The 22,325-nt window shown below is 39.5% G+C and overlaps 3 protein-coding genes across 3 annotated transcripts; 2 read left to right on the top strand and 1 right to left on the bottom strand.

Annotated features, from left to right (window-relative positions):
- Nucleotides 1–618: 618 nt before the first annotated feature.
- On the bottom strand, nt 619–19,022 carry LOC135167931 (cytokine-like nuclear factor N-PAC). Its single transcript, XM_064131661.1, has 10 exons — nt 18,891–19,022; nt 18,764–18,800; nt 17,689–17,777; nt 17,479–17,605; nt 17,261–17,362; nt 16,982–17,173; nt 16,087–16,260; nt 3,696–3,806; nt 3,148–3,592; nt 619–3,040 (listed from the first exon to the last, which is right to left on the bottom strand). Exons 1-10 carry the CDS (start codon nt 18,923–18,925, stop codon nt 2,841–2,843), a joined length of 1,512 nt encoding a protein of 503 aa, XP_063987731.1. The 5' UTR covers nt 18,926–19,022; the 3' UTR covers nt 619–2,840.
- On the top strand, nt 10,057–15,918 carry LOC135167921 (leucine-rich repeat and immunoglobulin-like domain-containing nogo receptor-interacting protein 3). Its single transcript, XM_064131647.1, has 3 exons — nt 10,057–12,430; nt 12,671–12,944; nt 13,172–15,918. The coding sequence occupies exons 1-3, from the start codon at nt 10,668–10,670 to the stop codon at nt 13,805–13,807; spliced, it is 2,673 nt and encodes an 890-aa protein (XP_063987717.1). The 5' UTR covers nt 10,057–10,667; the 3' UTR covers nt 13,808–15,918.
- Nucleotides 19,023–19,563: 541 nt separating the features above from the next.
- LOC135167939 (NEDD4 family-interacting protein 1-like) lies at nt 19,564–22,308 on the top strand. The gene is made up of 6 exons (XM_064131673.1): nt 19,564–19,724; nt 20,176–20,310; nt 20,386–20,526; nt 20,586–20,703; nt 20,814–20,999; nt 21,077–22,308. Exons 1-6 carry the CDS (start codon nt 19,722–19,724, stop codon nt 21,178–21,180), a joined length of 687 nt encoding a protein of 228 aa, XP_063987743.1. The 5' UTR covers nt 19,564–19,721; the 3' UTR covers nt 21,181–22,308.
- Nucleotides 22,309–22,325: the final 17 nt, after the last annotated feature.

Below are 22,325 nucleotides of genomic sequence, written 5' to 3'. Positions count from 1 at the left end.
CATCCCCATCCCCCTGGGTGACCCCTTACAAACTTTTTAAAGACATGTTTTTCATTTTAATGCTATGGTGTTTTTCACCCAATCCCTTCTCTCCATTCGTCGCACTCACAGAAACTTTGAGGACTAGAATGAGATAGAGAAACAGGAAGTGGTGGGTTAATAGTGGAGATTAATTTGTAATTTTTAAGCTGTTGATTTCTTCGGATGGATTCACTTAATTGCGAGGGGGAAATGGCCTTGGCAATATTGAGAGTGTTTTTCGATTCGAGAATAATGTTGGGTTCTTGAAGATAACAGGGAAAAAATTGGAATATTCTGGGTAGAAAAGGATGATACGTTTAAACATTCGTTGTTCTGCTTCGTTACTTGATTAATGATCGTTTGTATCGCGGGGTCATCTAATTATTGAATTAGGAACGGCCTTGGGAAAGTAAAACGAATGGCCTCATGAAGCATAATGACGTGGTTACTAATCTTGGAGATTTGGGAAATTTTTCCGAAAAATTCAGTGCTTTCTCGTAAAACGTAAATATTCTTCATAAACTAATAAACAAGACGGGTTGGATAAGAAAATATTGGATTGATCTCTTTGCCCTGAATTAAAAAGCCACACAATGATTCTGATGATTATGTAAATTTAATAGATATTTCTACAATTAAAAAAATCCTTTATTGTAAATATAGAACTGAAGAGAGGGATCCCTCGACAAATTTCACTCCATTCCAATCGGTAGTTCAAATAAATTGCCATCATCTACCCATGAAAATACGATTTTCCATATTTTTTTTATTCTACTCCAGCGATGGAATCCAAATTTTCGAAGATATCCCATAATAAAAAAAAACTATCCCTTGAACACTGCATCCTCTGCACACATACTTCTCATATGATATTCACGATTTTCATTATCTTATAATATATATATATCTCTCACCTTCCTCTCATGAAATCCTCATACTCCACAAATACAATAATATGTTTTTTCATTCTTATTTCAGTATTCTATTGCGTTATATTCCGATAATCAAATTGTTGTTTGACAATCCTTTTTTTCTATATTCCCATGTATTTTTTCATTGCCTATTATTTTTCGAGGAAGTAAAAATAATGTAAAATTACTTATGAGTCGTCAATGCTCGTATAGCCCAATAGCAGGACAGTAATTAATTTCATTCATTGACTGCATATGCAGTAGCTAAAATAATTATGCAAAAATTGATTTTACAATTCAATGAATCTAGTTCATGAGTGTACTTGTTCAACCACTGGGGGATATTATTGCAATAAGAATATAAAATATTACTCTGAATAAAATAGTTGACAAGTATTTATTCAACTGAAATGATAATTGTTCTAATCGTAAAATATTTCTCCCTTCCCTGAAATTGATTTTTGCTCTGTCTTCTCTATCAGACCGGAAATGGCCCATTCATTTTATTTAATTTTCCGTCCATTCTTCCGGTGAGAGGCGGAGGATTTTAATGAAAATAGCCGCGCAAATATTCTCAGAAAAATCAAATCTCGAATGTTAGCTAGACACGCAATATTATTATTGGAGAAATTAAAGAGAGAGAGGGAAAAAAGTTCAAGTCACTTTCGAATTCATCTCCTCTCACAATAGTCATGGCTAGAGTGAATTATCCCTGGTTTTTGGTGTGAAATTGCTCAACGATCGGCGGTTGTATGATTTAACGAAAATACAAGAAGAGATGATGGAGATGACAAAATTATGGAAAATTCCATTTCCACAATTACTACGACACATTTGAAATATTGATTTCAATTATTCCTTTATTAAATCATCAATTATGCTAATAAAATGTCAATTACAGGTCTTATCAAATCATTAAATTGATTAGCAAAATTTTCAAGTGGATCATCACGAATACCTCGTTAACACGTCAGTTGATTAATGCAATTACGTTATTTTGTTCCATATTTCATTGAAATGTGATTTGTTCCAGAATTTATCATCTCATACACTTTTTAAGCAAAAAAGCTCCATCTGGTCCCACTGGCATATTTAAACAAGTCATTGCATCAGATAATTCATCAATCTCCCATCATTTTGATCCCCTATGTCTCCCAATAATGACAAGGTCGGATTATAAGAAAATTAGAGACAGCAATAGGTCCCAGAGGACGATTAATTTATGACGAAATTATTTTTCCCTATTGGCGATAAATTTATATATTGTTTTCCTCAATCGAGTGACATCCTAAGGCACATTCTCAATAGTTCTCGATATTTCAAGTCAATTATTTTACTAAAGGCAATAAAAAACGCAAGAGTTTCAGGAAAAGAAAAATTGGAAAATGGTTAGTTCATTCATTGAATAGACGATTAACTGAGAGAGAAATATATGTCTACACTGGTAGGCTGCACTCGTGAGATAGAAAAAAACATCAGGAACGAGCCTCTTATCACTCCCTTTAAAACAGAAAAACAAAATAGACCGATAAAATTCTTTAAATTTCTCAATTGATTGGTCAACTCTCCGATCGTTCGCAATTTCGCTTTACAAATTTATCAAATTCTATATATTTACTAACAAAAATGGAAAAAAATAAGTTCATTAAAAAAGAAATTAAAGAAAACAGGAAAATGTTATGCATTTCACATTGTTGTGCCATTGTTAACCCTCTCGAAGCAATTCTCCAAATACCTTTACAAAGGGCTCGTATCGAATTTCACTGTCTGCACATACATTCGAATAATCCTTCTAAAGTCAATCCACAACGTGTTTTACTCATTTTAATCTGCCTCGAGGGGAGGAACAATTTGGGTATTGCAATAAATACGGTTATAGCAAATAGCCCCGATGGATTAAACCCCTGGTTAGAACCTGGCTCGAATATAAACAGCTGATGCATCGTGTTCACCGTATCCAAGACGTTTAGCGTGTTTATATACTTCATTAGCAGCTGCTGCTAAGGGTAATGGTTGCTCGAGTTGATCCGACATACCCAGGGACAATCTCAAGTCCTTCTGCATATGTTGAAGTGGTAATTGAGTTGGAAAACCACCTTCGATTATTGCTGAAACATCAATATCGTCAGGATTAACATAAAATTACACATGAAATATTTTCAATTAGTCTCTTTATCACAGAGAATAAAGTTATCAACGAAGTGGCGGCTATTACCTCTTCCTTTATCCAAAATAGCGGGACAGGCTAGCGAGGTCAGCTCCAACACCTCGAGAACATCTTTCTGCTGCAGTCCTGCACGATCAGCAAGTGCCATGCTCTCAGCCAGCCCAGCAAGCGTGACCCCAGCCATCAATTGAAGAACAAGATTCATCTTGGAGGCATTTCCAACTTCACCAAGGTAAAAACTATTCTTTCCCATTGCTTCGAAGCAGGACTGACATTCGTCGAACAATGATCTGTCACCAGCAGCTAAAATTACCAGTGTTCCCTCCTGGGCGTGAGTTTTGCTCCCCTGGACCTGAGCCTCGAGGTACCTTCCACCTTTTGTGTTTATCGCCTCCGCAATGTCTTGGGAGGTCTCGGCATCAATTCCCGTCATCTCTACGTAACCCTTCTCCGGGGATATTTCTGTTAGGACTCCGCAGTTACCAAAGACCATCTGTCAATCAACATAAAAGATTAATTGCTTATTCTTTCGAGACATTTCTTTGGGTGAAGCGGTAAAGGCTTCAGTTTTTACGACAGCAACGAGTGGTACTTACGTCTTTAGCTGCTTGAGGATCTGCGACGCACGAAAACGTGATGTCTGCAGCCAGAACAACGTCTGACGGGGTCAATCCCTGCTCTGCACCAGCTTTCACAAAGTCTTGGCACTGGAACACATAAAATCCCTCAATTAATCTCTGCTCCCGTTAAGGCAATATGTTAAAACAATTTCAAATAGTCTCCCGCCCTTCGGAGTATCCAGCACCATCTAGCAGACAAGCAGAGAATGATAAAGTATTTCACCAAGGGAATAACAGATGGCGTTCCCCCGAGGAATCCCCACGCCATTGGCCTCACTGAACTCATCACGTAGCTACATGACGCCGTTACAGGCGCTTTCGCCACATCATCAACCGACGCCATCACACCCAACGCCTTTCCCAATATCCTCAACATCCTGTCATCATCCGCCATTGCTCACACATCCTCAATTTTTCGAGAAAAAAAAAGTAAAGGACAGACGCCGATTCGGAAACGCCCAGTGGCTGGTGCAATAAATACTCTGGAGTTGGGCGGAATATTTCCGAACGCCTCATGCTCCAATCGACGCCATGATTCCATGAAACACCTTGCCATCATGTTTAATGCTACCATGAATCCCCAAGAGCATTACTTGAAACCAATTTTCAACATCGACTTGGTGTATTATGCAATCATGATGAAACTACTGTTTTATTATCTTTCTCCCGATCCCGGCACTCCCAGCAAACGGAAATTAGAATGTACCGAGGAGGATAAACTGCACGATACTCGAGGGTTTAGATGCACCAACGCCAATTGGATTGATCATTCCGATGATGAATGAATTCTCGGGTAATTGGATGAGGGCTCCAGAGCATGCAAAATCGTTGGCATCTGGGGTTTTCGAGTTACATTGGGTAATTTGTCCTCGTAGCAGAGGAAAAATAATTGTCCAATGTGTCCGAAAGAATTGATAAGAAAAATTTGAGTCGTAGATATCATCTAAAAGTCCACTGGTGATAGAATTAAAAATAATGGAAGCTCCAGGTGAAGGAAAATATAAAAAAACGGTCTGGGTTCTCTCCACGATAACCGCAATGAATGGAAAAATAAAAAGAGCCAGCATTTGGACGTTTAGTGGTAAATGGCGGCGGGTTTATATCCTCTAGACGGATGCACACGGGGGCATTTGGACGGGTGTCCGATAGCAGGCGCCGTTGCCACGTCTGCAGTTGCCGGGCGGTGAAAAAGTTACCTTTTTGTATGGGAATACAGAACGGGCTTAAGAACACCCGGGGACTAACCAGACCGCACCGGCTGGCCTCAACCTACCGAGCTGCCTTTCAATTAACAATTGCTTTCGGCTCAAGGAAGAAAGGAAAATACATTGGTCCCAATCCTTGCTTCATGATATGAATAAAAAAAAAGACGAAGAAAATTCTCACGTCAATATTGCATCAATTGCGGAAGCTTCTCAGGATGATTTATTGACCCCCTGTCCGTTGTGTTGGACTAAAAGGATTCCCACTATTGTTGAAAGGTCTGTGGGCTTCTTGGGAAAATCGGGAGACAATAGCAATCAACGAAAAGTGGAGCACTTTGCGCACATGCGTGCAAACGACACGTGGAACTCATGACCTAGGACCTTGAACTGGTGGATATTTCTTGCTTGTTCTTGAGGGGATTCTTCCAAAATAATCCAGCCAATCTGCCTGATGAAGGCATAGCGTGGTCTATAAAAAATGGCTGACACTGAAAAAAAAAACCAATCGATACTTAAAAATGCCCTGAATACGACATCCAAATATAATATGAGCTGGAATTTTCCTAGAAGTTCTATGTAGATTGAATCTCTGAAATTCATGAGAGCTCAGCCTCATTATATTCCGATATTTTAATAATTTATCATGAATAGTCATGAATAATGTACGCAGTGGCTGACGTCGAACAAAAAACCTCTCTAATAAATTCACTAGGATGAAGCGAGTGAATCTCCCTCGATTAATTCCCATTTCCATTGCACAATCGCTTCTAATTAATACCTCATTGATTGTTCATAAGTGAAAGTACCACTCAGGGCAACAATTCTGTTGAAAATTTCAACATCAAGCCCACCTGAACTCCACTAAGATAATTAATTTATACTACTCTTATCAGGGTAAATAGTAGGCGTACTGATAAGAACAATGAACCTGATGCCGGAAGTAGAATATTCTATCGACCTCGTGTCCATCACAAGTATTTTCATCGAGCCCTCAGCAATGGCACTAACGTTCTATATCCACCGGAAGTTGAACATTGTTTTCTCTCTTTTTTTATTCATCTTTCATTGTCATGGGTTAATGCCCGGCTGCATTTATACTTAGCAATTGTACTAACACACTCTCAAAAACCGGCTATATCAGCCCGAGATCTCGAGTATTTATGGAGAACAACTTGCTGTGACGAAAAGTTCTTTGAATTAATTTCAAGTGATTCGTGTCCTCTTTTCGCTCTTAATTAATTCAAGAGGATACCGTTGCTTAATTACTTCCTTTATGCAGGGAATGAATTAATCAACACAAGTTTCGTCGAATAGAAATTGCAGTTCGCTGGACAAATGTGTCGATTACACAATGATTAATAGTCATTTGGGTTATTTTTATTATCGCATTATTGTTATTCGATACGCGGATGAATCGATAAATCCCAGGGGCGGGGGTTACTCACGAGGTGTTACAACCAATCCGGGGCCATTCTCGCGACCTTCGTATAACCGCGGGAATTTGACCTCGGTATTCACCTGGGTAATCTAATTCATTTCTGTTCACATTGTCTAATTATGAAAGATCCCGAGCAAATTAATTTTCTCCGGCAGAAGATAATACTTGGAAGTGGTGACGTATATGAAAATTATTTATGGAGAGTTTTAAATAAAAAATAAATAAATTTTATGGATTGCAACGAATACATAAACCTGTAAAATCAAACCCTCTAAAGATAAATCGTTCTTCATTAATCCGAAATTATAAATACAAAATTCTTATCGCGATAAATGTGACCTGCCCTTTTCGAAACTGTTTTATATTAATCCCCATTATGCTCGACGTGAGCGATTGTGTCCGACGTGTGTACAACCTCATGTTTTTCCATAATCCCTCCCCAGCTCACCCACACATCCCCACGTGCAGAAATCCCCCGGAAGTAATATTGTTTCCCGCATGAAATGAATTCTCACGACAGATAAAATCCAACTCATCTAAGAACGCTGGATCCAAGGGAAGACCTCAAAGGTTAAATAAATTCTCTTGTAATAAATGAAGTATGAATGGCGCGAGAGAGCATATGGTACTCGACGTGAGTGAGAATAAAGCCCCCGGAGGAACTCCGAATGGGAGGGAAAAAAAATCCAAGAAAAGTTAAGAGTGAGGAAATACTGGAGAGAGAGCAAGAGAAGACAGTGCAAGGCATTCGTACCAGGCGAGTCTCCATTTGATTCCCCCTCAGGATCGGTGTTGCCAGTGCCGAGGTATATTGATCGCAGCTGGTTACCCCTGTGCGCTGTCAACCGAGGAATGGCAACACTGCGCACAGCCCAGCTGATCCGAAGGCAACCGCTCATGACCGCGGCACCCTCCTCCTCCTCCACCACCCACCCCATCCGCCCTTTATGCACTCTTTTATTTCCTTTCAACGCATGAGTCCTCTTTTCTCCCACTCTACGAAATTTTTATAGCACGTCTGGGAACACTCGGCTGTTCATTGCAAATAAACATCGGTTTTGATTATTTTTAAACATTTCTAGAATTGTCGAGACGTGATGAGTATCAACGGAAGTGCAGAAATAGTGCGATGAAATAATTTTGGATGAATATGTGCATTTGTCGCAGAACTTTGTGCTTGCGAAACTATAGGGGGGGAATTAATTCTTATATTCATTTAAAACTATTGGAGAACAATGTCGGACGTCCTGTACAACAATTTATCAAACTGCATTGATATTCAGTTCAAATGCATTCATTGGAATGAAACAGATAATTCCACTGCACACATACAAAGTTTTTCCCTGACCATGACCAACGAAAGCTGCGTCGATATCCCAGACGTGACCCAACATACCAAGTACGAATAGTCGGATGCATTTGAAACAGCTCTCCGGCTTCCTCGGGAAATACCGAGATAAGCTTTTGTCTTACGACTACACCAGCGCATCGAAAGATCCTTGAAAAGACCTAAAGTCTCAATCACGATTTATCGTCATCCCCCAACGATTGGGGATGAATGTTCCGAGTGAATGCGACCATTCAATCCATTCACAAGTCTCCCTTTTTTTTCTCCAAGTCCCTGAACTTCTCAAAATAAGTAGCATTTTATCGTACGTTAAATGTTTAAAGTTCTTTGAGTTTCTCCTGCTAGAGATGTTATCCTCGGTATTTTTATGACTCGAGAATATGAAATCTCGTGCTCTTGCAACAGAGAACTTCCGAGGGTAATAAAAATCCTTCGGGGATATGCGGAAGGAGCTCTTCAAGGATAGAAATAAAAAGAGGATTACTGAGATAAGTGGTAAGGTGAGAAGGAGTATATCTCGTGTTTGAACGGCGCTCGTGTGCATGTTATTATTGTCGTGACATGGCTGCCACGTATGCGATAACAAGACGATAATCGTTCGTTTAAACAAACATGCGTATTTTTCACGGTTCATATCGAGTTGTGAATTCCTCGTGCATCGCGACTGAAAATATTCACCACTGAATTAATATGTAAAATAATAAACTTGGAAACATTCAAGATAATGTAAAATAAAAAATGAAATAATGTGCATTCGTGCCTTGGAATTATTACGATGTCATGTTTTATGAGTTTGTTAATAAGAATGAGTTGCAGTAACAAACAAGGCAATAGTTAGATGTTAAACGTGGACCCAATAAAGAGTATACACTCACTTTATTGGTCAATGGAAACATTTTTTTTCGCGTAGGAAGTTCGATATTTATTTGCAAGAAACAGGTACCGTAAATTTTGAAGCTGACCTTTTGCATGAAATAGAAGCGAGTGACCTCGCACATCGGCTACCTATACGTTTCCTACTTGAATTATCAATTTACCACGCAGTGATACTGACTGAGAAAACCTACAAGCCCACCCAGAAATAGCGGATTTCGAAGAAAGAAATCAAAGAAAAAAAATCCTCCGCGATTTCGTGTCACACTTTACAATTTGTATTTCAAGTATTTCCTCTCTGCCAGGGTATTAATAGATTTGACAAACATTAAAAAAATGAGGTGACTGGGGGAGTTGAAGGTCTTGACTCTCTTCTTTTGGGAAAATCATCAAAGACCATTTGACAATGGCAATTGTTTCCAACAATTCCGTTTCAAGTCATTGTTCGAATAACAATGGGAGGACAGAAGTGCTGACGACGTCGAGGGATGAATAGCCGAGGGTATTGGCACCTCTAAATATTGACACTAGCCCTGGACTTGAGGATGAAGATTTAAAATCGAGTTAATTTTTTAGTCGAGCTCTGTCGCGATAGGTTAAACAGAAGATAATGTAAACTATAATCATTAAATCTTGATTAATTCTTCTGATAAATGTGATAAAATTCCTTCACATTCTCCCAAGCAGCAATGTCTCACTGCGACATCAGAACAATTCAATCTCTATCATAAAAACCATTTGTGCGTCTCTAGACATTTGCTTTGACAATGAAGACTTAATCGCCGAGGATTAAAGTCTATTTGTGATGAAAAGATAGTAAATAATGAAAATAAATAGCTAATGGACAGAATGAAGTTGTCGGTGGTATGCTTTGCTTTTCGGATGAGCATATTATCCCCTTCGGGCTATCTCACTAAAATCAAAATTTTAACAACACCCTTAATTACCCCATAAAATATGGTAATAATTATGGAGCAACCTACACTCATTAACTCCATTCCACCGTAACGATTTCACTGCTGAGAAATGGCGGACGTGCGCGTCATAATTGTATCGCAGATATGAAATATAAATAAACATTCGGAACAGTGCACATCTCCAGGAGAAACAAATAAAAATCTCTCCAATGGAGTAAGGCTCTATGTCCCTTGGAGCTGCGCACTCTTCATCCAGTTCTCTGTTGAAGAATTTCGTGGACGATTTTTCGGAGTTTCAGCCACCGAGGGAGATGGTTAAAGCCCTCGATTAGAGAGAGACATGCAGAGCAAAGCCGAGGGAATTCAGTCTCCCAGGCCTGCGTGGGTTCCCCTGGTCGATCTTTCTCGTCCTTCTTGCTTTTCGTTCCGCACAACAGCGGGTCTCTCAGTTGGCCTACAGTAATAAAAAAAAAAAAGCACCAGGGTAGGGATAGCATTCCCACAGGGTTGCCATGCGCAAAGCCACCAGGAGTCCCCCCGTCGTACGTTTCCAACGTTGCCAGATAGCTGTTCACCGCTGGTAGGCCACGAGGAGCTCCGAAACCATTGCTTCAGTCAGTTTTTGTCTGGTGAACGTTGTGTATTGAGTGCGTCATGTGAAATATGGCAACTGTTTTATGTTGAAGAAAATTCAGCTGCTATCATGTCATGTGACACGCATTCATCAGTGAGGAAAGTTGTTTTAACGTGAGCGGGAAAATTCGAATAGAATTTTTCAATCCAGAGTAGCACACGAGATTAAATGATCACCACTAGCAATAGCCTCTATATTTATTAACAATCGTTTAACCACCGTTAATTATGACATCAGAGTGGAGCCATGAATTTGTCAATAGGTTGACTGGAAGAGCGTTTGGATATTTCGCCAACGGTTAACTATCCCCCGTCCCTTCCCCTCACTCTGTCCCCTTCCGTTTTTCGTGATAATCGCGATTAAATGAGTGAAACAAACAGAGACTGATTGATTTTGTTGGCGGTTAACAGGGGCTTATTGTTGAAATTATAAACGAGAGAACAAAGGCTCTACGGAGAGTACGGCCTCAGAGCCACAGGAGATGGGAGGTGGCTCGAGATCATCATTACGATATAAATTATCAAATACCAGTAATGAAAATCCGTGTGTCCATTATTCAGAGATATTGCCAATCGCCTCTGATGCTGGTAATACCGATAATCCTCGTGATAATAAATTGTGCAACGTGTACAGAGATTGTCGTGTGCCCAGCGGGATGTCAGTGCGACGGGGAGAATTTTTACTGCATAGGAAGGAGTTTTTTAGGCCTCGGTCTACCACAAAATGCAAAAAATGTTGTACTGACAAATGTCAGGGCAGCAGAACTATCAGTGGCTGCACTGGAGTCATCAGATTTTCTAGAGTGGCTTGTATGGCGATCAAGTGGAATAGAGAGAATAGAGCCAGGAGTTTTTCTATCAACTCCATTATTAGAACACCTGGATCTAGGTGACAATCGTATTGCAACATTGCCAGAGGACGTATTAGGTCCATTAAATCGTCTGAGATACCTCAATTTAACGGGCAATTCGTTGACAAGCCTCCCCAGATCAGCTATTCAGGGATTAGAATCATTGGAGATACTCCTACTGGCGCACAATCAAATAGCTGTTCTTCCTTATCAAGCATTTGTCGTTGTTAAATCCTTAATACATCTTGACCTTACTGGTAATCGTATTGTATCATTGCCGGATCACACATTCAAGCCAAATCGTGAATTACTCAGTCTTCGGTTGTCCTCGAATCGTCTCACCAAGTTGCCTAGTCGTTTATTCTCAGGATTAAAAAAACTCCAGCATCTTGATGTATCGAGCAATGACATTGATATACTTCCAAGGAGCTTCTTCTCAGAATTATCACAACTCGAGGATCTAGACATATCCGGCAATCCCATTGCTAATTTATCCAATATAGCATTCCAGGGCCTCACTAATCTCGTACACGTGAATCTTGGTGGTACAAGACTGACGAAATTACCGAGAGATGTTTGGAGACCAGTCCCCGAGTTACGATCACTGGTACTGGACAATACGAGAATAGAAGTACTCAGGAATGATGATTTAATTGGCCTTTCAAAGCTTGAGAATCTCACGATATCCGACAGTCCTCTTCGTGGCATTGAATCCAAAACCCTGAATCATTTGTCTGAACTCCGTAATTTAAATCTTCGCAACAACGATTTAACATTTTTACCAGCATCACTGGCTCATCTTAAACGCCTAGAGCATCTTCATCTACAGGGAAATCCATGGGCATGTGATTGCCGAATGTTTTGGTTCGTTAAGTGGGCCGAGAGTCACGCACACAGAACTGCATTTGAATCTGGATTGAGTTGTGGACAAACTGAGACTGTTGACACCATCCAGGCTCTACGTTACTTAAACTGTACAGCCCCATTCTTAACCCATGTCACCAATACCGAGGTATTGCATCGTTTGAATAGTTCAGTATTGCTGGAGTGCGAATTCAATGGCAATCCAGCCCCATCGTTGACCTGGGTAACACCCCAATTGGAGATATTCCATTGGAATCCGGATCCATCATTCCCCGATGCTTTTCACGATCATGCAGCTCATCATGGCGTTCAGGATATGAGAAATTTAGGGAATATGGGACACGTTAGACTGATGGATAATGGCTCACTTCTCATAACTCATTTACTTAGACAGGATGTTGGACGGTACAAGTGTTTTGCCGTTAATCCAATTGCCAATATGACTACCTTCGTTTACCTCAAGATGAATCCTATAACTTATTATGAAATTAAAATATTCAGTATAGTTGTTGGTGCTGCTTGTACTGTAATATTTCTATTGCTAACTCTGTTTGTACAGTTTCTACGTTATGCATTCAGTCGGTAAGTATTTTATTCTCTCCCGGGATGAAGCTGACACTAGCGGAGATTATCGTGGGCCTAAAAATATATATCTTTAAATCAACATTAAATTTATTTCCAGTTGATGAACCGTGAATTCTCTACATTTTCCGGATTAGTGTGTTCGTTGGCTAAAGCTCCGCTAGTTTGAGTTTTAATTCCCCGACTAATTGCTCATGTCACCAAGAACGAATAAAAATCAAATTAATAACACTGTCTCAGATGCGGCTGTTGCAGCTGGTGTTCTTGCTGCAGGCGCGGTACACGTGCTAAACAAATATACCAAATGCTTGATAACATCGAGCAGTACAAGAGTCAGCAGCTGGAGCGTTTACGCGAGAATTACACCCAGCAAGTTCACAGGATCAAGGACAATTGTGCGCAGCAAGTTGAGTGGATAAGGGACAGCTACGAAGGACAAATGCGGCACATTAGGGACATCAGGGATTATGGTACGAGCCACCTAACGACACTCAAGGATCAGTACTACGATCAGGTAATGTCGCCATCAATTTTCCCCGTAATTTTTTTTCCCTCAACTCAAGAAAAATCAAGTCAAGCTGAAACTAGCTAATGATTCGCGGTTTAATATCCGGAAAAAAAAATCCACCAATGAGAAATCAGCCGACATTAAATTACCCACGGTCGAATGAACCGCTAGTTTCAGCTACATCGAAAAATTGCAAAAGAATTTGACGATGGAAATTTGGTGGTATTGAACAGGTGAAACGTGTGCGTGATTATTCAACTGGCCAGCTGAACTGGGTGCGTGAGAACTACGTCTTTCAACGTAACAAAATACGAAAGTTCAGTGCACATCAGGTACTTCGGTTGCGTGAGAGCTACAAGTACCAGCAACAGACATTGAACAAAGTATTGGAAAATCTGCCAAATCTGTATTTCGATAATTGTCGTAGTGGATCGTGTGGTAGGAGTGATTCGTGTGTTTTCGATGAAAAAGACATGAATGGTCCCGAAATGGAGACTTACTTCAAAAGAAAATTGGACAGATTGGACGGCTGTGCGAGCAATGAAGATCTCAATAGTGAGTATTACACACCAACTGAGTTTTCAGCAGCGAGTCCACACGGTCCTGGATTTATCGATGGAATTCACATTAATTACATCGAGGACGGGCCACCGCCACCGTTCGAACACTTCAGGGGTAATTCATTGTTTCGTACTGATAATGAGCAGTGTGATGAGCCAGTGGCTAAGGGGTTTGATGTCAATACACCGGTTTATCGTGGCACCAGTGCTGAATTTATTGGGAAAGAGCAGGCAAGTACACCGGAGGTACTTGGACTGCTCGGGCCATCAGCAAGTATGCCGGAATTGCCACGTGAAACACGGCTGTAATAAACTCAAAGTGTGATAAATAACATTGATTGTTAAATAATTTACGAATACTGTGATTGATACGAGATGAGGCGTGATCATTTTTTTTCTCTCTATCTCTCTTCAATTTTCGAACGAGTTCAACGTGTGGCGATGTGCCTTCCATAGATGTTTCGAGGATAATTGTGTCACGATACTGCTGCTCAGGTACTGCTGTACCTGACGCGATTGTATACGAGTGATTTGAAAGAAGCAGATGATTAATAAACCAATGTGTGCCAGGATAATGCGAGAGACTTGCTATGTTTTTTTTTTCTTATTCATTCTGGAAAATTGTCGAGGAATTCATCAACTCCTGGATTCACACTAGCATTCATCAATTGAATGAATATTGTAGAGTAAATTTTACGCTATTTCTGCCAATTCCTAGGCGTCAATTGAGAATAAAGATTGAAGACATGTATTTCCTGAGTGATTCGATTGTCTGAATGAAGACCACTGACTTCAGAATGCTCTCGTTATTATGTTCAGTAGACTGTTATTTTTGGTTAATCGCGGAGAATTTGAGAAACAGCAGTTTCATGTCCAACGCGACTTTTGATTGAATGGTAATGATTAATGAAGTAACACATAGTGACAATTGCCAACAAAACGCCGAAATATGTTGCAAATATAAAACACAACGTTCAGTCGCTGAGAATAAGTCACGTGAACTTGAGATTGGCAATTACAGGACTAGATGATGAAGTTTCTGGCTATGGTCCTGCGATAAATGGCGCAATAGATCTGAAAATACGTCTTCCGATGACTTTAACAAAGAAATTCATAGATTTTTATTGAATTCCCCAACTAACGGATTTTTATCGCCAATACGATTGTAGCCGGTTATTATTAGTAACGTACATCGGAACGCATGTTGCCAAATTGTCAATTGACGATTCAATAATTAATGGAGCAGCAATTAACGACGACTAGTTGATACTCATCAGTCTAGTGCTTGTTTCCTCTCCGCTATTTTGAAACTGAAGGTACCATGTGGAACTACTGTATTCAATGGAGTCATGAGAATTGAATGCTCTACTGGGTATTATTGACAACAATACGAACGTGATAATTAAGTTATTTCCAAGTTATTGTTGATTGTACGAGTTATTGACTGTCGATTTGCTCGAGGAACAATTTTTTTTTTGTATGCTAACAATTGATGTTGAATGAGAATTGTGGATGAACAAGTACGATGTGATTCTTGATTGAAATATTTGGAATTCTGGAGTGTTGCACTCTCAGTCTCTCCATTCCCCGGAAGTTGGTACTTATGCTTCCTTCCGCATAAATATTTTTATACATGATCATCTTGTCTGATTATATTCATAAGTAAAACATAAGTATCAACCCTTGAGTTGTGTATGAATTTTTAGGGGTGCGAGTAGAATTAAATTATCACTAGGTAGAAATCAAATGAATTGAGGGAATTATCCTCTCACCTGTAGTCTGATAGAAGGAACGGATAATAAAGAGAATTTCGAGGAATTGTGTAGATGTCACAGTGGAGAGACATCATTTTTGCTCGGTTTTAACGAAACAAGAAATTAATAAAGTTGAATTTAGATCAATTGGGGCTGTTTCCATAAATTATTATTGGAGCGTATCGAATTTAGATTCAGTTGTACGATAGTTCTAATCAAAGATCTAGCGATTGGTATTTTTCATTGATTAAATTTGAAAAAATATTATCGGATAGTTTATTTTTTTTGGAGAGTACGAATACGATTAACCACTATCAACCGAGATAGCGTCATCAGTGACGTTAACGAACAAGTCGAGCACGACTCGTGTTATTACGTAATCGGTGTAACGAGTATGACAGAGTGAAGAGTGGCTCCGCCATGTTGGCGACCGGCAATTTTGTCTTCCCTCACTTCTCCATAGGATCGATTAGACCATTGAATTTCGTAAAAAATAAGTTTGTTTTCATTGCAATAAAGAAAAAGAAATTCTCGTTGTCGATTCCCCGACAACTCGACTGTGACTTGTCAACGAATTGGACGTCAATATAATCCAATCTAGTTGTTAATTGTAAATAGTTCATTTAATCATTGTAAATATTAATAAATATACGATAGAAAATGTAACACCCGTTGCAATAAATTACGGCCACCGATAATTATATATCGTTGCATGTTCGGTCTCCTATTCGACACTGAAGACGAATATCCTAGACGACGTGTCGTATCGAGAGAAAGAGGGGTAACTTGAAGAGATAGAATTGAGGGAGTGATTGCTGTTTATGTGGTACATACCTTTTCTTGAGTTCTGTTCCAGACGATGACGCTGTGCCCACTGTTGATGAGGTTCTTTACGATTCCACTGCCCATTATACCGAGACCGAGGAATCCGAATTTAAGATTTGAGGGAAGAATGTTCTTCTCTTTTAGAGTCTGCGACAGAGTTTCTACGTCAAGCGGTGGCGTTACCTTTGAGAAAAAAGTAATTGTCTTGTCATTTCATCAGTGATTATCAAAACCGAATGGATTTATCTTGCAAAAAATTAATAATTTATAAATGTCGAGGCGAAAAAAATTCATAGGGTAATTTGGAGGAATTTTAAATAATTATATAGCTGGCATAATGAACTCAAACAAACAACATAATCCAGAGCAATGAAGAAACTGGTCAAAGTCAACATTATTTGAGATATACGCGGGTAGTCCGCTACACTCGATAGGGGGCATGCGCACTAGTTCCCCATATTGAGAACCACTGTTTGGGTTTCTCCGATTATAATCGTCAAGCATGATTCAGCCTACAAAATCCTAAATTTCGAGCCCACATGGGCAATTACTCTAAGCACCTCCAGTTGAAAAACCTCTAATTACTCGTTCGGAAAACCCGATCGAACCATTGAAATTTCGAGGGATTAGTTATCAGATTCCGATTAAAAAACCGAAGTAACCCATGTTTACTTTAATAGCTCGAGAATTTTTGACTAGAAACAACTTAAAATATTCTAAAATCAAATTCAAACACTATTCCTTCAACCAAAGCGTGAACTATTTCCTTAAAACTAATAAATATTATTCAATAATTTTTCTGGACTATTCTATTCTCCGATACTGTCATCAGTTGGGCCGATAATTATCAACCTTAATTTATCCATAAGTATTTTTCAAAAATCAAATGATTAACTGTACTTACAGGTCTCGCAATATTGGCTGGTCTATCGAGTAAAGTAGAAGTTGATTTCCTTGGTGGAGATGGTGAAGAATGATTCAATGTTGGACTTGGACTACCCATGCGATTACTATTGCTCGCGCTCGACTCACGACGTGGCTTCTTAGCTGGACGACGTTCCACGCTCGTGTCCATCCTCTTCGCCTTTGGAGTTTCCTAGAGACAAAGGTACAATCATGAGTTAATAAAACAGCCCTTAATAATTATCCCACACTTCAACGGTACTTGTTATTGATACTGTACCTTACGAGGCTTCGTAATCTTTGGAGTCTTCTTCTCAACAACTATGCTCTCCTCCTTCAGCCTGTCGAAGAGAGAATCCGGATCCAAGCCGTCCTCAAACACCTGATGCACAAATCGAAACATTAACATTGGGGAGATGAAAAACATTTGACGAGGGGGAAATTAATCGACAATCATGGCTGGGAATTTTTTTATTTATTTTAAAAACGCATCATTACCTGTCCTTTGGCAATGAATTCCTCTATAGCCTCAATCGCGTCTTTGAAAGCGGCGCTCTTGTTCAACTTCATGCAGGTCTCCTTGTGCTCACGATAAGACTTCATATTTGATTCCTCAATCCATCCACTAGAGAATCAGAGAATTTTCTATTTAATTGGGCTCTTGGTTTATGCGTGAAGAAGTAGTGTCAAGGGATGGGTAATACTCACTAGTTGTTCGTGCCGAAGAAGAATATGCAATAAATCGGCGACTTTTTGCTATGCGAGGGCTTCTTCAAGTCCTTTGACGGGTTGGACACCTTTGGATATGAACATCAAATATGTGTTGAATGCCTGTCCGTCTAATCGACGTTTGGACTTGAATATTTAACGTTCAAAGGAATTTAAAATTTATTTTCAAGACGTTCACAAGAGTTCCGGGGAATTCCCGGGAAAATTGCATAATAAAAAAGAATAGGAGTGATCCGTATGACGGAATTTAATTAAAATTTGACCTACACATGAGGGAGGAATTTCACAATGAAGTAAACAAACACCGAAAGCTACTTTCGTTATCCCATCAACAGTCAGAAAACTCATTTAATTGTAATCCTCAACCGAATAACCAAGTGACGTCTGTGCAGCAAGCACTGGAGTGATGTGAGGCAGACCTTTTCCTCCATAATGATCATTAAAACAAATACACTGTAACTCCATGATAATAAAATTGAGCCACTGTGGGCGACGTAAACAATCATTTTTCATTCAGAATAATCACAATAACAGGCTATTCTGTTATAAAAACTAATAAAAAAAATGATCTACTTTAAAATTATAAATCGTCTTTCCCTCCACTTTTCGCTCCAAAAAAATGACCTCCTATTACTCCATAAACCACGGCCATCAAAATGTAACCCTTCCTGATTGACTAAACCCAAAGGATAAATGTAAATCAATCAATCCACTCCACAACATCAACCCCTTCATCAAATTTCTAAATATTTTAGGTTATTTCGCCCGATACCTTGGCGCCAATTTGAATTCGAAAATCCCGCGATGCGACGGGAGTGTTGGTGTCCCCCGCGGGGGAGGTCAAACCGAAAACAACACCAAAAATGCCCCATAGAAAAAAAACAACACGAAATACACCAATTCCCGCCCGAGACCCTCACGGGGAAAGTAATCCCGCCAAAAATGACATGGCGGGAGGAGAAATTGGTGCGTGGCGCGCGGCAGTAGTGCTCACTTGAAATATAACAGTAGGGAAAACCGTTAAAGAACCAATGGAGTTAAATTTCAGACTTACCCGGCCGGGCCAGGGTGAGAAACCCTTCATCTTTGCCCTGGAATTTTGAAAGATTGTTATTAATTAAATTCACTTGTCGGTAATTGATCGATCAGCGCACACTTTTGGATCGGCTTTTGATACACACCATACGAGATCTCCAACCTTGTATGTCTCAGACATGTCGATAACAGATGCTTCCACACGAGCGTTTGCCAAGCGACTGACTGGAGAAACCGTATAGCGTCGTTTGTGTATCACCCCGTGATCCAAACCACTCGATACCCCCACTCCACGAGATGCATGACTACGTCAGTCAAATCCGGCATCAAGCGCTTAAAAAACTCCCAGAATTCCTCTCAATGTTCACTCACCAATATCACAATATAAAAATAATAATTCAGAGACACTGAGGGTTTTTTTTTCGACAGCTCCGTCGCCTAAAATTGCCATTATTAATTAATTTTCTACCCGGCAGAGAAACGACTTCCGGTCGCGTCTTGAACTCCGTTGCAGCAGACATATTTAGTTCGGTTGGTGATAGCGCGGTGGCGCTACTAGCGTCAGAGGCAAACAGTAATTAGAGCGGAAGCTTCAAATTAATTCAGCAATCTTCTATTTTTAGTTTTATCGGGAATTATTGGAATGAAGATTTGAGTTAAAATATTATATTACTTTTTTTGGGGTCGTTTGAAATGCTTTGCGGGTTTATTTCATGATTCGGGGGTTTATTGTTGAGTAAATGATCGGTGAGAGCAGTCGATAAAGCAGGATCTTCGGACTCCGTGAGCCTAGACGATCAGGATTTATTCACGTCTCAAGCAATTTACCAGCTGTCAGCTCAGCCATCGATTCTGGGAAAACTCTGTTTCATTAAGAAATAACAAATTTCGATCGAGGGAGGGTTTGCATATTTTCCTGGATTATTGTGAAATTCCACTATTGTTCGGGCAACTGCTAGCGCTATCAAGGGGGCAAAATGGTGAGTAGACGCTAAGAGAATATCTCCTCGAAGTTTAAATAATTCCCTTCACCGTGGAGTGTGTGGAATTTACATTTCTTCAGTGGAAACTTCATTCCCTTTGCCCTCCCGTCACTCCTGAAGGGCACTAAGTGTCTATTACTTGGATACTCCGGGATAAACACATTCAATTGACATTTTTTACTCGATTTATGGCTCCATTATTTCTGCGATATTTTTGGAGCCCCGATACACATAAAGAATATCAGTGCCAAGAACACAAATGATCCTGATGCATTCACGTCTTCATCGACTGGTCTGTGATGTCATGAATCGTCACAGTCCACTGCTCAATCACATGTGAATTCTCGAGTGGCGTTTGGACATGGCAATGAGGGCTATTAACACCTCTCAATGTCCCTGAAAGCCTCGTGTGTAAACAATGACTCAGAGATTATTTGTTTCTGTTCAGTCGCACATCAGCAACGACGTCGTCCAGAGTGGCGCGTCCTCGTCGGCTGTATTTCCCACTTTGACAGTGGCATTACCCAGTGAAGAACCAGGACACTCAGGAGCTTCCAGTCGACAAATGAATGTCCTGTCGTTGGTAATTATTTCTTTCAAGTATCTCCAGAGATTGAGAGCCAAGTCTCTATGCTCATTGACTCTCCATCCTTCTCAGAGCGATGACGATCTCCCGCCACCAAAACCAGATTTCTCAGCCCCTCCGCCCTACGAACTGGCAACTAAATTACCAAGTTATGAAGAAGTACAACGTGAGAAGACTCTGCAGGGAGAACCAATTCCAACTTCCATGAATTTGGTAGGTATCGTAAAGATCAACGGACCAAGTGATTGATTAATTAATTTGATACTATTCAGAGTGGTCTCAGAGCCCAACAGCCATTGACCATCCTCGCCATAGACCCCAGTGCTACCGAGGGGGATCCAGAGAGTGGACTTCTTGGCACAGATTTCATATTTTTTACAGCTTTTTTGGGTAGGAAAGTTTCTCAATTTTTCTGATCAATTGTTTCCTCATGTTTTATAATGTTTTTAATTTTTTTTATTATGTACCAACAATAAATGTTTATTTATTCAATCATTCAGTTGCGTTTCTATTCAACTGGATTGGTTTCCTGGTATCAATGTGCTTTTGCCACACAATTGCCGCACGATATGGGGCCCTGGCTGGCTTTGGGCTTTCTCTGACTAAATGGACACTGATAGTTAAGCACTCAACAGATTTGGCATCACGTGCTAACTCATGGCTGTGGTGGCTGATCATGGCACTGGGTAAGTTACTCCCAACTGCGTCTCTTTAGAATTACCATCCCTCATCGTTTACTGTTATTTATGTTGTATTATTTTAGGAATTCTCATCTGCATACGTGCAATTACCCAGTACTTGAACATTAAACGTGGGTGGAAATTGCTCTCTGGGAGTGCTCAGGAGCGTTTGCTCTTTTTCTATTGAAGGTAGAGAGCAAAGAGAGAGGAAACTGAAATTTTCTCCTCCATCGCAATAATGAAATCAGCAATACTGAATGAAATCCACTGGCACTTTAGACTGCCTAGCATTTCTAATGGGGTTACTTGCACGTTATTATAAGCAGAAGACAACAAAAACCACCCATAAACAATATTACTTGATAGACTATATTATACAAATGTAATAAATAGAGAGAGTGATGGAAAATGGCTTACGATGAGAATTGAAACGAAACGACAAATTTTTTAACGATTTAAAAATTATTCATCGAAGCATAAGAGTCCAAAATATGTCCAAAGGGTAGAAATGAAATGCACGACGTGATTGTTAGTTTTAAAAAATCGAAAATTATTTAACGCTTGGTGAGAAAACTGCGTGCTTCAACGTTTTTTTTTTATTTGTAAATTTGTAAGTAAATAAGTGAAATTTTATTTTTTCAAATTTTGTTATCCTACTTATTTTTTTGGGCTTCGTTCTGAGGAACGTCTGTCGCTGTTTCTAATGTGTGGTGCTCATTTTGGCTGAATAAATTTCATGCACCCTGTAATCACGTAATACTCGCCGTTTATGCAATTAAATTACGAAGAATAAACGGATAAATCAATAAGGCATTAACTGTAGAATGTGTCTGTGGAATTAATAATCGAGAGAGTGTGTGACAAGTACAATTAACCACTAGGGGATGGAGAAAAAGAACACGATGTAAAATAACTAGAATTTCAACGAGATTTTGAGCAGCTATAGTGTTAATTCGTACACATTGAATTATTTTTTCAGTTTTATTTATACATATGGTTTATTATTTGTGAAACGAAAGCAGGTGCATCGAATAAAAAAACAGATGCATCTGGGTCCCTAGCTGAGAACTATTGAACAAGAGAAAGACCATTAAATCAAGTTTTTTAATTAACAAGTCGCACCTCACAGTAAAAATCCCAGAATGGAGTATTGAAAATTTTCTACCTGTTAATCTCCATTGATTTTCAATTGAACTGCATTATTATTACGAGATGAAAACTTGTATTTTAATCTTAAATATATGTGAAGGCGATGTAAATTGTCATTATTTTTTTGTGATGCAGATCATTGCAATAAATCGATTCCAATAATGAAGCCAGTTTAATTTTATT

The sequence above is a fragment of the Diachasmimorpha longicaudata genome, chromosome 12 (assembly GCF_034640455.1).
Source record: "Diachasmimorpha longicaudata isolate KC_UGA_2023 chromosome 12, iyDiaLong2, whole genome shotgun sequence".
In the NCBI taxonomy this organism is placed as follows: Eukaryota; Metazoa; Arthropoda; class Insecta; order Hymenoptera; family Braconidae; genus Diachasmimorpha; species Diachasmimorpha longicaudata.
The sequence above is the reverse complement of the archived record's forward strand: the minus strand, read 5'-3'. Positions and strand labels throughout refer to the sequence as shown.

Bases quoted from the DNA above. Each gene is read 5' to 3' on its own strand.
- LOC135167921 (XM_064131647.1), top strand. From the start codon at position 10,668: ATGAAAATCCGTGTGTCCATTATTCAGAGATATTGCCAATCGCCTCTG. The intron at 12,431-12,670 runs GTAAGTATTTTA...ACACTGTCTCAG, and splicing joins CTACGTTATGCATTCAGTCG to ATGCGGCTGTTGCAGCTGGT. The intron at 12,945-13,171 runs GTAATGTCGCCA...GGTATTGAACAG, and splicing joins AGGATCAGTACTACGATCAG to GTGAAACGTGTGCGTGATTA.
- LOC135167931 (XM_064131661.1), bottom strand. From the start codon at position 18,925: ATGTCTGAGACATACAAGGTTGGAGATCTCGTATG. The intron at 17,363-17,478 runs GTAATGATGCGT...TTTGTGCATCAG, and splicing joins AATTCATTGCCAAAGGACAG to GTGTTTGAGGACGGCTTGGA. The intron at 16,261-16,981 runs GTAAGTACAGTT...TTTTTCTCAAAG, and splicing joins CAGCCAATATTGCGAGACCT to GTAACGCCACCGCTTGACGT.
- LOC135167939 (XM_064131673.1), top strand. The intron at 20,311-20,385 runs GTAATTATTTCT...CATCCTTCTCAG, and splicing joins AAATGAATGTCCTGTCGTTG to AGCGATGACGATCTCCCGCC. The intron at 20,704-20,813 runs GTAGGAAAGTTT...TCAATCATTCAG, and splicing joins ATTTTTTACAGCTTTTTTGG to TTGCGTTTCTATTCAACTGG.